At 30.7% G+C, this 16,612-nt stretch overlaps 1 protein-coding gene, 1 long non-coding RNA gene and 1 pseudogene across 2 annotated transcripts; all 3 read right to left on the bottom strand.

Moving 5' to 3' along the window:
* Positions 1-3,725: 3,725 nt before the first annotated feature.
* LOC136998687 (uncharacterized) lies at positions 3,726-6,691 on the bottom strand. The gene is given in 4 exon segments (XM_067351770.1): positions 3,726-3,948; positions 5,204-5,363; positions 5,441-5,628; positions 6,664-6,691. Coding segments are annotated over 4 exon segments (504 nt in total). The 3' UTR covers positions 3,726-3,820.
* A 1,361-nt stretch (positions 6,692-8,052) lies between these two features.
* LOC136998891 (uncharacterized) lies at positions 8,053-9,096 on the bottom strand. The gene is made up of 2 exons (XR_010889408.1): positions 8,579-9,096; positions 8,053-8,503 (listed from the first exon to the last, which is right to left on the bottom strand). It is a non-coding gene; the product is annotated as an uncharacterized lncRNA (long non-coding RNA).
* Positions 9,097-15,169: 6,073 nt separating this feature from the next.
* On the bottom strand, positions 15,170-16,071 carry LOC136998888 (uncharacterized; annotated as a pseudogene).
* Positions 16,072-16,612: the final 541 nt, after the last annotated feature.

The raw sequence follows: 16,612 nt of genomic DNA on the forward strand, positions 1-16,612 counted from the left end.
TTTGTACATTTATTAATACCCAAATGATATAAATTTGGGGAGTTTTAACATTTATACAATGACTTGAAAAAGTATCCATAAAAATTTTTTGAATATATGCGAATGACGATGGAAACTTTTGATTATATTTTATCCATGATTTTTTATACAAGAAACAAAATTTAAAAAACATGATACAATTGTCATGCTACACTATTTCCATGTTTTCTATAGTTGATGAGAGCGTAGAAATACAAATTTGTCCTTCTCGACACTCTTTTCTAATATACCATCTTGCAGCATTTGAAGATAATAGTAATTCTTCTTCTGATCATTCATTTTTAGTAACGGTTCATCTCAGTTCAACGGTTAGGACTATACTATCATTACAGCTCCATTATAAACACATAAAAAAAAATAAATATGATTAACTTATTTTCACCGCTCTTATCGTTTTTATAGGTTATATCACTGCACTAGCATAAACATTATGTTAAAATCTAAATACTTTAATTAGATCATTAAGCCCAGATAACACACAATATTGTATAAATATTCTATATTGCATCAAATATACTTTTATGAGAATATTTTCGAAGAAATCATTAATGCATGTGTGAAAAATATCCTTCTTTGTAAAGAATATTCTATTATAAACCTGCCCAGAATATGTTAAAATCAGCAGTAAAAATGACATAACTGTTTATGACATAATATGACATAATATGACATAACTGTTTATATCAGCGCTCAAAATTAATTGCACATTTCGGGCCAATTCCCGTGTCGATACCTCTGTTCCACCATTACCGCCCGGCCGCTGGCGGCCGAGCCAGCAAGAAATGACCTATCCCAGTAATGTTTATTTTCATTAAAACATAATATATACAGGGTGTCCCGCGTAAGTTGTACCACCGGGAACTGGGAGGTAGATGGGATTGAAATAAATATAAAAGTCCTTTACCGTTTTACGATATTCGCAATAATAAACGAGATATTAATTTTTACAATTGGACTAATGAGAGCGCGTCGAGAGAAGCGCTCGAGCCGCTCGAGGCAGTGTTGCGATATAGGACCGGTTGTATGCGCATGTGCGGCTCTGCGCATGTGCGGTGATGGAAATCCAGTGCCGTTATATGTTGTGTGTTGACCGTATGGCGGGACGTTTTGACATGAGAAGGTTAGGTGACTACAAATAAGGTAAGATTTATTTATTTATAAACATGGAATCTACGGAGCCAGCAGCTAAAAACCAAGAAATAAAAAATTTCAATCAATTTCAAAAAATTTTGAAATATTTTTAATGTGACGGGGTAACGGTGCCTTGTTTAACTTGTATGAGACATTGTACTGACGCCGTACTGCCGCACATGCGCATACAACCGGTCCCATATCGCAACACTGGCTCGAGGTCTAGCCCGGCCTAGTCTATCATACATTGGCTGCGGGCGGCGCGTTGGAAAGGCAAGAGGGGGAACGCACCGTGGCTCGGCGCTCGGCTCACGTCTCGCCGCACCGCGCCGAGCCGGACTATATCTCGAGCGGCTGGAGCGCTTCTCTCAACGCGCTCTCATTAGTCCAAATGTAAAAATTAATATCTCGTTTATTATTGCGAATATCGTAAAACGGTAAAGGACTTTTATATTTATTTCAATCCCATCTACCTCCCAGTACCCAGTACCCTGTATATACAGGGTGTTTTTTAATGTCCGTGCCAATGCTCGTGTACGGATAGAGTGCGGTAAACTGAATTGATCGCGGCTAGATCGTAGGCTGTACGCTCTAGGCGTCACAGCAATGAGAATCGCATGACAACGAAAAATAACAACGCATATCATTCCTGCTCTCGCTACGTGTTATTTTTTGTTGCCATGCGATCCTCGTTGTTGTCACGTTTAGAGTGTACAGCCCACGATCTAGCTACGCGCAACGCGCGATTATTCGTCAATCCCTTTTAATTAATATCTCAATTACTATTGCGAAAATTGCAAAACGGTAAAGGACTTTTCTATTCAGTTTACCGCACTCTATTTGCACATGAGCGTTGGCACAGACATTATAAAACACCCTGTATATTTAATTGTTAATGAAATAAACATTATTTATGTAGCGAAGAAAATGTTACGATTTCCTGAGAGATGCCTCAACAACCCAGCCTATTTTTTATATAAAACGCTCCTGAGCCAGAGCTATCGGCGGCTCGGCCGCCAGGCGGTAGTGTGGGAACAGGATGCAACGCTCAGGCATCGGCCTGAACTGTGCTACTGGGTGTTTACGATAATTCAAGTTCGAGTTAGTTTCACTAGGACCGACAATGAGATATACATAACCATCTAGAACCTTTATGATTCATGACAACTCGACGCTGTCTTGTATTGCTTGAGTTAAATTCATTGAATTTGTTGAGTTTAATAAATATAATTATATACATATATATATAATTATATCTATTAAAGAGGTATACCAACACACACACACACACACATACATACCAACATTATTTGTTTCTTTCATAGACTGATTTGCAGTTGACATTTTTTTATTACAATAAAATTTGCTCTATAAACTCAACAAATTCAATTAATTTAACTCAAGCAATACAAGACAGCGTCGAGTTGTCATAAATCATAAAGATTCTAGATGGTTATGTCTATCTCATTTTTCGGTCCTAGTGAAACTAACTCGAACTTGAATTATCGTAAACACCCACTCTAATTCCGAGCGCTGGTTTACATAAACATTTACATAAATTAAGAATTATCATTAACTCACAGTAGAGAACATGGTGACATTTGAATAACACCTACATATATAAGAATTTCTCTCAATCACATATGTGAATTCACTTTCGAAGGAGTTTAATAATGTGAAATTGATTCTGCAGACTTCTGATTAACAGGTATGCGACTAAGAATTTTAATTATTTATTTTGTTAGGTATATAAATAAACAAATTTTTTATTAACTTGACCTCAATTACGGGAAACAAATTTCTAACATATATAATTATTTAGATTTGTTAAGGTAGCACTGAAGATGGCTGAATAATTAGCCGAAACGTTTGCTACTTATGAAATACATTGGTTACAATAAAAGATTTCAAGAACTACAATTTTCTTTGGCTTGAGATCCTCCTGCTATTCCATCGATTTACATAAATGTTCACTGAATATTCAAATGTACCCAGTGAGCATTATGTTATCAAAAAGAGCTCTTCAAGTACTCAGATTTGAGAGTTAGACATCCAACAACACCATCTTGAAGATAACATAATGATATCAATAAGCCCTCTAATGCGTCACTTTTAGAGGAAAAAAAGAGATCACATAAATGACATCTAAAAGAATATTAAAATCTGACTTCTTCTAAATATCAAGAAAATGTTAACATTAAGAATTGTTATTAATAGCACTATTTTTATGTATTTTATTATATGAAAAGGAACACAATGTTACATACAATACATTATATAACTTTTTTATTATAAATGTAGAATCCATATAGAAACATTTCAGAAATTATGTTGTATGGTACATTTGAGTAATACAAAAAATAATTTTTCCTTATGTGTTTTACATACAAAAATAAAAACATATAATATATGATCCTTACATATAAAAATAATAAAAATATAAAAAAGTTATAAAAGTAATATTAAAATTTTATTTTTATATATATAATACTTTTCGTAATTATTTATTTAAGTAATTACTATATTGCACATGTGAAAAATAAAATTATCATGACAATAAAATGCATATATAGAATATTTCAATACCACTTTTTTATAATTTATCAAAACTAAATAAAACAAAAAAATCTATAATTTTTTCTCAAACATTTCATTTCTTTTTTTCATGTCGTTTTGTATTTTGATTTATCCTATCTTCAGCATGCTGTAGCCAGTTTTTAATTACAGTTTGGATGGAATGGGAAGAAATACTCTTTCCACTAATACTGATGTTTACTTCTGAAAAAATTCTGTTAATAAATTTTATACAATAAAAAGTTAAAATTATAAATTATTATAAAATTATTAAAATTATAAATTTTTATTTTTATTATATATTTACTATTTTCTAAAAAGATATTCAGAATATATTATATAAAAAATATATTCAGAATATATATTTCAGTATATTATACTCAGAAATTATTAATTAAGAAACGTAAAAATAAATAAATTAATTAACTAATTCTTGAACGTTAAAAATATGTAGTAAATAGATGAAAAAAATTTAATTGGAAATAATAATCTCTATAATAATAATAATGATTAAAATATTATGAAAAAATTACAACAAAAATATATTATTAACTATTTCTTTTTTACATATTATTAGATTACAGTACACAAAGTATCCAAAAAGTGACACAATTGGTGTGTAGTGGATAGTAGTAGTGGATAGTAGTAGTAGGTAATTCATATTCAACCAGAATGATATTTCCTATTTGCTTACGCAATTTTACGTTCAATTCCAAGAAAGTTAGGAGGCGTACTAGCCTTACTTATATCAATTATAATTTTATATATTATACCTCTAATAACTACTTCAATAAACACAATAAGATTCTACCCATTTAGACAATTTTTATATTGAACTTTTATCAATATTTTTATTCTATTAACTTGAATTGGGGCGCAACCAATTGAATACCCCTATGTCTATTTAAGACAAATTTTATCTTTATCATACTTTTTATATTTTATATTACTATTTATATCATATAAATATTGAGACAAATATATATTTTATTAATTAATTCAACTCAAAAGTGATTAATGATCTTGAATAAGAATATATTTTGAAAATATAATATAGAAACAAAACTTTCTATTAACTTTTTTCATAATTATAAATTTAAATAATTAATGTAAATATAATTTTAAAAGAAAAATTATTACCAAATAATTTAACACTAACGGCAAACTACTACTAAGTGCATAGCTCATACGTAATGTCCACCTAAAAAACGGTGCAGATTGGTTAAACTATGTTTAATATCATTTATATGACAATTACTTATTTCTGTATCGTTGTGTATCTCTTTATATATTTTAAAATTTAAAATAATTTAACTAATTAATAAAATAATTTAATAAATTAATTTTACTTTTACTTTGAATTAATTTTTTTCCAATTTTTAATAATTTTTATCAAAAATAATAATTATATAATAATTAGTTAAAAGTAATAAATAAAACTATAAGAAAACAAAAATACCGATAATGACGTCATCAAATTTCATGTCTCTCGTTTGTATAGTATTTTTTTGTCCGGTCCATGAGAGTTTGTAAGCTAGATAATCAGTTAGAGTAAGTTTTAATGCGTTTCTTACATGTTGTTCCGCATCTTTTCCTCCTATAGTTCTAATTATCCTTTTCTGTAACAAAGTTTATATAATTTAACTTTTATAGATGTATTTTTATTTTTTTAATTTAATTGACAAAGAGTATTTACATATTGTGATAAAGATACGGAGTCTTGTGTTATCAATTTATTAAATTCTTCTAGTACCTCAGGCGTTCCAATCGGTAAATTCAAATTTATTGTGTTCTCTTGTGAAGAATGTGGATGTATATCTAACAATAATTATTAGATTGTAACCAATAATCGTGTAATTTTTTTAATGTCATTTTGACAAGCTCCTATTTAAGAAAAACAATATGTGTGTGTGTGTGTGTGTGTACATATGTATATAATTAATTAATATATAGGAAGAGGCAATAACTATTGCCACCTTGGATATTTTCGGAAGTATTAGAGTAGGAGAAAAATTTGTTTAACAGAAGTTACATGATATAGAAGATATTCGAGAAACCAATAATTATTACTTTACCTTATATATAACTATAGTTAAATCATATTTATTGAAATATAAATTATTAAAAATTTATTTTTATACACTTACTACAACATAATTCATTATGAGATTCTTCTTTTCTTGTGATATTTTTTTCAATCTTTTGTTGATTGGTTTTATTAGGTGTTCCTAAATAACAATTCCTCCAAGTTTAGGTTATTTTACGTTTTACTTGGGCTATGTCACTTGGCGCGCACAACGCGAGCGTTTATTATTGTTTATTATCCTTGACGACCGTATCGAACTACCGGTTGTTATCGGTTCAAGAGCTCACTTACTAGAGACATCTATAAGTGGACATCATAAAGGGCTTTTTTGAAAGACGTCTTATAAAAAGATAACTTATTGATATCATTTTTAAGAGATGTTAATGAGGTCTTCAAAAAGTCCTCTTAAAGAGCTCTTCCTCTTAATAATGCTCACTGGGTACTGAAGATGTACATAGATGACGTTTAGAATGCCAAATAACACATGCATTGTATAAAATGTTTATAGAATGTGTTTGTGTTATTTGGCGAGTATATGTTATCTTTTTTATATTTGTCTTATTACAAATTTATATTCATGTTATAAATAGCCGCCGAGACAGCAGGATCTCCAGAAAGAGTTCAAAAAGTATTCTCTTTTTTGAATTCTTTATGATCTGCTAAAATAATTACAAAAAATTGTCTAAAAGTGCTCTTTTCTGAGTTCTTTAACAGTAAATCAAAAAGAGATCACTATGAACTTTTATTTCTAACACAAAATAGTTCTTCATAATCAGCTCATTTTGACATCATATAATATGATGCGTGAAAACAAAAAACACGCATCACCCAACCTGACTCGGCTGGATTCTTGTTGGTCATCCATATATTCTTCGTCGATTATTCTCTTTGTTATTTATATTTACCCACAAAGTACTTTCCAAGTCTCGCAGTTCGCAGTGCATAAAAAACACGCAGTGTGTGAAATTGTTCCTGGTACAACGATTTCTGACGCAATTTGTTACATGTAATTTTTTGAGGTATATTTGTTCCCAGTAAACGAGAAATTATTGAGAAAAATTAAATAAAATTCAGCATCATCGTAAATAAATTCTTCAGTAATTTTCAATTCTATTTCTGAACTTTCAATAATTTTTCGTTTACTAGGTTATATGCATAAAAAACTCTTTATGATGAAATCAAAATGAGCTCAGAAGTCGACGCATCCGAGTACATTATAAGCACGTTCTAACCACCTTCTGATCTAAATTTATCAACTCAGAAAAATTTTTGGAACTCTTTAGGAGTATTATATGAGGTCATCATGCTGTCTGGGTCATCATGCAGCAAAATGAGCTGATTATGAAGAACTATTTTGTGTTAGAAATAAAAGTTCATAGTGATCTCTTTTTGATTTACTGTTAAAGAACTCAGAAAAGAGCACTTTTAGACAATTTTTTGTAATTATTTTAGCAGATCATAAAGAATTCAAAAAATAGATACGTGTTGCATAGCTTATTTTATGACGTTTAAATTTAAATTTCTAATTTTGTGAAATTTTAATTTTTAATTCTTTTTATATTCCACAAGGTGACATTTGTGGTTAACTGTTCAGGACGGGCGTATTATATATGTCCCGATAAAGCAGTTATATCACATTCATGTCAAATCTCTAAATTTACGTGGACTACGTGGATGCAATTTTATCCATGAATTATTCATATGGTTGTAGCATTTCATTTTTATGGCTACATCGAAGTAGTCTTCGAAATGGCAATGCAGATTTCACCTTGATTTAGACTAAAAATTACAATTGATCAATTAAGGCCCATACAGCACACAAAGATTGCATACACATTGCATCAATCTTTCATCGCAATGTTGCAAATTCACTGCAAAATGTTGTTGCATCATTGCTGTGGGATTGCAGCAATGTTAAAATGTCCGCCTTTAGGAAGATTGCAACGAAATATTACAGTAATATTGCAATGTAATGAATTTGCAATAATGCATTGTTATTGCAATCTTAGACCCATGGAGAACACCATAGAGACAATATTTTTATATGCAACATTATTCCCCAGGGAGAACATTAGGTCGAAGAAACGTCTAATAGACATTTAATAGACGTTTATAGATGTCTATTACATGTCCTGTTGTTCTCCCTGGAAAATAATGTTGCATATAAAAATATTGTCTTTATATTTTTTAATATATAAATGTAAAATTGCTATGACAATACATTTTAATTAAATGTTTTTATTTGTATTTATGTTAACATAAATAAAATACACATAACATTGCATAACATGTTAACATTGAAATAAAAGTATATTTTCTTTTATATTAAAAAAAAAATAAAAATTTTTTTAATATTGCATTTTTTTTAAAGTAAATAATCTTGTTTGTTATATTATTATTTTTCATTAATAAAGTCTTATATCTAGTCTTATTTTGTACGCTATTAAGTGAAATTTTGAGAAGATAGATTAATTAGTGCATGTAATATGGACAATCTTCGTAGGCATATTTTCCCTGGCTTCGATCAATTATTTCTTAGTAATCAATCAAATACAGATATGCAGTTAAACTTTACGCGTTGCTGCCATTCATATATTCCACCTTTTGTTGCCACTAATAATTTATTTTTATATACTAATAAAATCTTGATTATTATTTTCTTTTGTTAAATGTCTGTAAAAGTAAAATAAAAGTTAAAATTCATATAATTACATAAAAATATACATACAGCATACAAATATACACTACCGCTCATTAATTTCAATACACCATCCAAATCTCTTGAGGGTACACTGCACACCACCAAGAGAAACCTTCTCTAGGCGAGCAATTTCACGCAAACTATGTCCTGCATTTCTCAAAGCGACTATGGCAGATCGCTTTTCGATTGATAACTCCTTCTTGGGAGCCATTTACAAGACCACTTTACACATTTTCACAAGTTTTCACAGTATCACAGTACAAGGCGAACACCGGAGCTCTTTCACTGTGTATGTGTTGATAAATGGGTTTCAAAACAGCATTGGGCGTGTATCTGATCACTACGAGAACCTCGTAACCTTGCGCACGTATTTTGTTTATTTCCAGGGATCTGACATTATCCGGCTGTTAATTTCGTTTCTTCGAAAACTACAGTTTTCAAAATTTTTTATATAAATAATGTTTAAATACGATGCATGTGAGTGCTGAAAGTGTTTTTAATAGCAGGTGGACTCATTTCTGTGCAAAATATACGTATCACGTTCATTCTTTACAGAGAAATCAACAAATCTGAGGTGTATTGAAATTAATGAGCGGTAATGTACATAAAATTATACATAAAATAAATCCTCCTATAAGTACATAGTTCTATAAGTACATACTTTGTTCTCTCAATCCTAACAGGAGTTTGGGTAAGCCACTTGGAAATGGTTTCTGCAATTTCGGCATCACTTACATGCTTGTGTGTCCTACGAACAGTTTCTATAACATAAAAAGTTATTATAAACATTACAATATATAATTCATACACACACAGGGTTCAACAGTATCCGTACGTCCCCTCGTGTGCATGTAAAATTTATCAAACTGAATAAAAATGTACCATTTTGCAAAATCACATAAAATTTTGAAATATTAATTGAAAAAAATTGGCGAATAAGTGCGCGTAAAATAATGGAATAAGCTGTATAGGTATAGTCTCATTGAAAAACTTCAACTTATCGGCTGTCTGTTTGCAACAGTGAATATCAGCTGGTGAACAAAAGGTGAAATATACGAACGGTAGCGACGTGTAAAGCTGAATCACATATCTCTATCAGTTGTCGTAGCTAAGAAACAATCGATAAGTCGAAGCCATTTAATGAAAACATGCCTACAAAAGTTGTCCCACCACATTATCACATGCATTTGATTAATCTATCTTCTTTTATTATCTAAAAATTTCACATAGTTTACAAAATGGTAAAGAACTTTTTCATTTAGTGTAATGAGTTTTATTTCACATAAGCGTATGTATTGATGTTGTCAGACATTCTATATTGTGTGTGTGTGTGTGTGTGTGTGTGTGTTTGTTTGTGTGTGAAATTGACGTATAATTATTCTTGAAAGACCAAAATGTTGAAAGCTTCTCTTAGCTTTTTTTCCAGCCTAGCTAAAATGTTGTGTAAAATTATTTGTCATGGCTTTTTTTAAGATGTTGCGTATCATTATGTGCGCCGTATTTCCACCCACAAGTTTAAACGTATTAATCTGACAAAAAATAGAAAAGATTGTGAATATTATTAAAAAATATTGTTTTATGTTTATATTGATTCACTCACTCTCTCTCTCTCTCTTTCTCTCTCTCTCTCTCTCTCTCTCTCTCTCTCTCTCTCTCTCTCTCTCTCTCTCTCTCTCTCTCCCCCCCCCCTCTCTCTCTCTCTCTCTCTCTCTCTCTCTCTCCCTCTCTCTCTCTCTCTCTCTCTCTCTCTCTCTCTCTCTCTCTCTCTCTCTCTCTCTCTCTCTCTCTCTCTCTCTCTCTGAACTATCAATAAACCATTAGATTAAATAAATATTAAATATAATATGTTATTATTTTAATTTTGAACACGTTAAAAGTATTCAATAAAATAAAAAAATATTTTTAAAATACAGCTTTGTCTTTAAAATTAACTTTTTTTAATTGTTCTTTAAAAAATGTTAACTTTTCAAATGTTGTTATAAGCAGTTGTATAAGAATTTCTTCTTGGCTAGAATAATTAGAACATTGCATTTTGTCTTCTAGCATGTCCATTCTATTTTTAATGCTATTGAGTTTATATAAAACTTTATTTAGTTTCCCTAAAACTAGTTTCTTGTATTCCAAAAAAAAAAATTTATTTAATTATTAAATATTGCAATTAAAGCTATTTACTATTTATATAAGGATTGTGTACAAAATACATCTGTATATATATTGCCTTTATATAAAACATTTTAAAAAATAGATATAATAATATTTATACAGGTTGTCCGATAATTGCTTAATCACCTTTCGGGTGCAGATAGAGCGGGTTAAACCGAGTAGAAAAGTCCTCTATCGTTTTGCGATTTTCGCAATAATTAATGAGAAATTAATTAAAGAAGATCGGCCAATTTGCGCGAGTCGAAACGCGCGGCGAGAAGAGACAGCCCGTTGTTACGTGGTCGCTAGGACGCAAGGATCTAGCGTTACACACCGCTCGTATGTGCCGTTGTCATTTATAGAGCGCTCCTCCCAACCATTTATCGTACGCCTAGTAACCAAATAACAGTGGGCTGTATCACCACGGGTCTCTTCTTGCCGCGCTTTTAAACTCGCGCGAATTGGCCGATATTATTGAATTAATTCCTTATTAATTATTGCGAAAATCGCAAAATAATAAAGAACTTTTTTATTTGGTTTAAACCGCTCTACCTACACCTGAGAGGTGATTCAGCAATTATCGGACACCCTGTATATACACGGTCTCCCGCGAGACTTGTTCCACCGGGAACAGGGAGGTAGATGGGATTGAAATAAATATAAAAGTCCTTTACCGTTTTACGATATTCGCATTAATAAACGAGATATTAATTTTTACATTTGGACTAATGAGAGCGCGTCGAGAGAAGCGCTCCAGCCGCTCGAGGTCTAGCCCAGCCTAGACGGGCGAGACGGCGAGACGTAAGCCGGGCGCCGAGCCACGACGCGTTTCCCCTCTTGCCTCTCCAACGCGCTGCCCGCAGCCAATGTATGATAGACTAAGCCGGGCTAGACCTCGAGCGGCTGGAGCGTTTTTCTCGACGCGCTCTCATTAGTCCAAATGTTAAAATTAATATCTTGTTTATTATTGCGAATATCGTAAAACGGTAAAGAACTTTTATATTTATTTCGATCCCATCTACCTCCCTGTTCCCGGTAGGACAAGTCTCGCGGGACACCCTGTATACAGGGTGTCTGGCAATACTCGCCCCACCGGTCATATACAGGTAGAGGAGGTCAAATCGAGTAGAAAAGTCCTTTACCATTTTTTGATTTTTGTAATATGTACTAAGTAATTAACGAAAAAAGATTGGTGAATCCGTGCAAGTAAAGCGCGCGCAGCGAGAAGGACATCCCACTGCTATGCGATCACTAGGCGCGCGATGAAGCGTTGGGAGGACCGCTCTACAAATGACAATGGCAACATACGAGCGGCGCGTAACGCTAGATCCTTGTGTCCTAGTGATCGCGTAGCAGTGGGACGTCCTTCTCACCGCGCGCGCTTTACTCGCGCGGATTCGCCGATCTTTTTTCGTTAATTACTCAGTACTTATTATGAAAATTAAAAAATGGTAAAGGACTTTTCTACTCGATTTGACCTCCTCTACCTGTATATGACCGGTGGAGCGATTATTGCCAGACACCCTGTATATACTGCCTGACAATAATTTGTTTCGTTTTCCTAGCAAGATGACCATAAAATAATTCTCATCGGGTAATGTACCAAGATTTTTTCTGCATCCTTACATATAAAAAATATATATTGAAACATTTTAGTAACTTTTTAAAATAATTTATAATTTATTGATTATAATAAAAATTAAATAATTATTTTATCATTATATCAACATTGGCGCCATATTAATATTTTATTATTTATTTAATATTTCTAGTAAACACACAGTAACATAACATCAATGTTATAATTTCTCACTCAATAATGTACACCAAGGTATATATAACATCGCAGTTACATTGTTGAATTGTTTAACATTTAACTGCAATATAACATACCTTGCTGCACTTTATTGAGTGGAAAATTATAACATTGATGTTATGTTACTTTGTATTTACTAAGAATATAAAATAAATAATAAAATATTAATATTGTGTCAATGTTGATATAATGATAAAATAAGGTTAAAAGTAAGTTTAAATCTAATCATTTATTTAATGTTATATGAAAAACATTATATTAAATTTATAATAAATATTTGCACAACACATTATTCGTAATATTAAGACACTCCCATTTCAACGTTATTAAAACTTTAAAATCAGTGTCAAAGTTTGTTTATAATGACGTCGATTAGAACGTTAAAACCTACATATTTAACAATGTTACATATTACTAAATATCGTTAAAATAACGTTATATCAATGATTTCTTGCTTACTGGGTAGGATATCAAATGGTTTACTGGGATAGGTCATTTCTTGCTGGGTTGGTCGCTAGCGGCTGGGCGATAGTGGGGGAACAGAAGGCGTCGTCTCGGGAATCGGCCTGAGATGTGCAACTAATTCCGAGCTCTGATGTGAACAGTTATGTTATATATTTTTACTGCTGATTTTAACATATTCTGGGCAGGTTTATAGAATATTCTTTATAGGATATTCTTTGGACATGCATTAATGATTTCAGGGTTGGGAAAGTTATTTTGTAAAAGTATCTAGTTAAAGTTACAGTTTTTTTCACTGAAAAAGAACTAGTTACAGTTACAAGTTACCTTAGAACATATATACTGGAAGGGACATAGCCTATCTAAATATACATAACAAAAGTGTCCCCTACATCTATCTATCCTTGTCTGTACGAAATCGGTTAATGCGCTTGCGCGAATGAATAACCGCTTAAGTTGAAAGTAGAAAAATTTAAAATAGGTGGAAGGCATTTGAAAATTTGATTATAACAATTTATTCTTTAAGTTATATTATAATATAATTGCAATATATTATAAATTATATATAATAATATGTAGTAATATGTAATAATAGTCTTGCGAAATAAAATAAAAATAATGATGCACATAACCAAAAACAAATACTGTAATGAACAATAATTATATACAGGATGTACAGGATAAACTAAAATAAGATAACAAACTTTGAGGAGCAAGACCAAACATGAAAAAAAATTTGACATCAACATATGTCCGTCAAACCCACTGTTACTGATATAAAATATATATTATTAATGAAAAATAAAAAAGTAATATTTATTATTATGTAATATTCTCGCTCTTCTAAAGTTTGTTATCTTATTTTAATTATATTTTGTATATATAGTAACTAGTACAATAAAAATTATTATAATAAATAATAAAAAAATATTTAAAAATTTTATTGATGTTTAAATAGTATTAGTTTTGTATCCTTTTTATGATTATTTCTTTAGACTTGATTATATTAGAAGGCTTGTCATAGATAAGCTTGTCTAGTTTGTCATCACACACATCAACATAATCGACGCATGCGTATTGCAATAAAATGTACAGACAAGGATAGATAGATGTTGAGGACAACGGCAAGTCAGCTATGCCCCTTCCAGTATATATGTTCTAAGCAAGTTACTGACTCTAAAAAGTAACGAGTTGTTACTTTTCAGTTACATTTTTGCAATAAATGTGCACTACTATTTTAAATATAAGAATCTTACATTTCAAGATTTATTAACTTATTATATACTACATAGGTACTTAATTTTGTGTTATATTATTTTATATGTAATAAATCACAATTGTTTTAAACTTAAAATTAAAATACATTTAAAATATTAAATTAATTAATAATTTAAAATAAATTATCATACACTTAGAATAAAAATTATAGAATTAGATTTTTCAGTTTAAAAATTAACAAATTTCACACAAATAGTCATAACTTTCCAAAAAATCGTAGACTTATGTTTCAGTTCTTCTTAAAGTCTCATTTTTATGCTTATATGATAATCATCCTCAAAGATAATTTATTACTGGGTGGCAGTGCATTCTTTAAATGAGAATTTGTTTATTTTTGTTGAATTTCAAAATTAATATATATACGTTTATCCGTCTATTTATTTAACAAATCGAATCTACACTTAATATGACAAATTCCATGACAATTTTGTGGAGGTAAAAGAATTAAATCACATCCTTAAATACACTGATAAATTTATTATTTTATAATAATGTGTCACAATGTGTATGTTATTTCTTCGCTCATGTGCGACTGGAATTACCACACGTGTTCACGGTAGATTGCTTCGTGTAACGGTGTGGACGAGAAATAATGATGATTTCTTCTCTACTTTAGAATATTTTATTTTGTTCTTCAAGGACACGTGGCCGCCTTACAATATGCGTAATTTTCAGAAAACGAGTGAGTAATAATAAAATGAAAGTGGGCGCATCCTAAAGCGGCAGGAAAAAGAAACGCAACACAAAATGGTAACGAAGAGTAACTAGAGAGGGGGCGCTCGACGGGCAGTCTGTCGCGAGAACGCGAATACAAATTAATAATCCAAATCAATAATTTATTTTAGGAACGTGATTACCGTACAGTGTACAATGTGTACAATGTGTTACATTACAACAACATATATAATAAAATAATTTTTTAATATATATATCCAAAATTTTAATAAAAATGTTTATTAATTTTTAAAAAAATTTGATATTCTATTATGTCATTGTGAAGATGTCCTCTTTGTGGCGTTATTACAGAACCACCGACGCTGAACATTCGTTCAACAAATGCACTACTCGAAAGTGCCGTGTTGTATTTAATAAAGAGTTTTTTAATTGCGGTATAATCATTTAACATACTGATATTGCAATTATTTGATTTTAAGAATCGATGCAATTCTTCTTGTGCAGACTCGACTTCTTTTGTTTGCTGGTTAAAAGCAAAAAAGTCATCGTCAAGGTTTTCATCAAGATTTGGGGAACTTTCATTAGAACGGATTCCTAATAAGTCTTCTAAATAATTTTTAGCAAGTTTCCTTTCTTCTCCATTTATCCAGTTCAACTTGAATTTTGGGTGCAAACAACTTGCGATGATTAGCTCTTTTTTTTAAATAATGTAAAAAATCTAAAATTATATGTTCAGAATCAATGAATAAATATTGTTTTGTATTAAAAAATAATAAATACATGCGTGTTAATTAAATTAACAAATTACCTTTTTTTTAAACCTTGTTAAATAGCTGTAATTAGTGACTGGCAATTAGTAAATCCATTTTTGTTGAGTTTTTCTAATTTTTCTTGTAAAGTTTTTAAGACTGGTAATAAGTATCCCATATACATCCTTGACTCACTTTGTAATATATCTAAGGCTTGTGCCAAAGGTTTCATTGTCTAATCCAAAAACAAAAAAAAATGAAAGAAATTCACTAAATGTATACATAATACAATCTATCTATAGACGTACCTGACAATATTCTTCTATAAATTTAATTTCGTTTTCTGTTAGTCTTTGCAAATTGCAATAATCGAGACATTGATTAATTTTTTCGGAATTATTTTTCAAAAGTGTTACTAGTTGTAGTATAGAATCAAAAGTCGAGTTCCATCTATTAAAATGAAAGATGAAAGTAAGGTGGAAGTAAGGTGGTTTAATTGCCTTAGTCCGGTTTTAGAACAAAACTTTATTGCGATTTGTTGTTCTTCCTTCGTATCCATTATTAATGTGACCGGGATCATTAAACATCAATTACACAAAGTGTCTTCGTTAAATGACAATTGAATTCACACTAGCGCCACTTAGCATAATTGTTAATAAAGGTTTCTAGTGCATAGTTCTGCTGCGTCCCGGTGTGTAACGCTAGTAATACTGTCGTGAAAAATTCAGTCCTAAAACTTTTGGACCGCACCGTGTATACATATACGAGAAAGATTATAATATAGTCACACATTATAACTTCATAGGAATATAGTTAGCGGCAAATAGTTAAATAAGATTGTTACATATATTATTGCATTAAAAATGTTAAAAGTAAGTTAAAAATAACAACTAAAAAAATCTATGATGCATATGTATAGATAGTATGTACAAATATTTTAGCGCACTGTAAAGAAAACT

The sequence above is a fragment of the Linepithema humile genome, chromosome 3 (genome assembly GCF_040581485.1).
Source record: "Linepithema humile isolate Giens D197 chromosome 3, Lhum_UNIL_v1.0, whole genome shotgun sequence".
Classification (NCBI taxonomy): Eukaryota; Metazoa; Arthropoda; class Insecta; order Hymenoptera; family Formicidae; genus Linepithema; species Linepithema humile.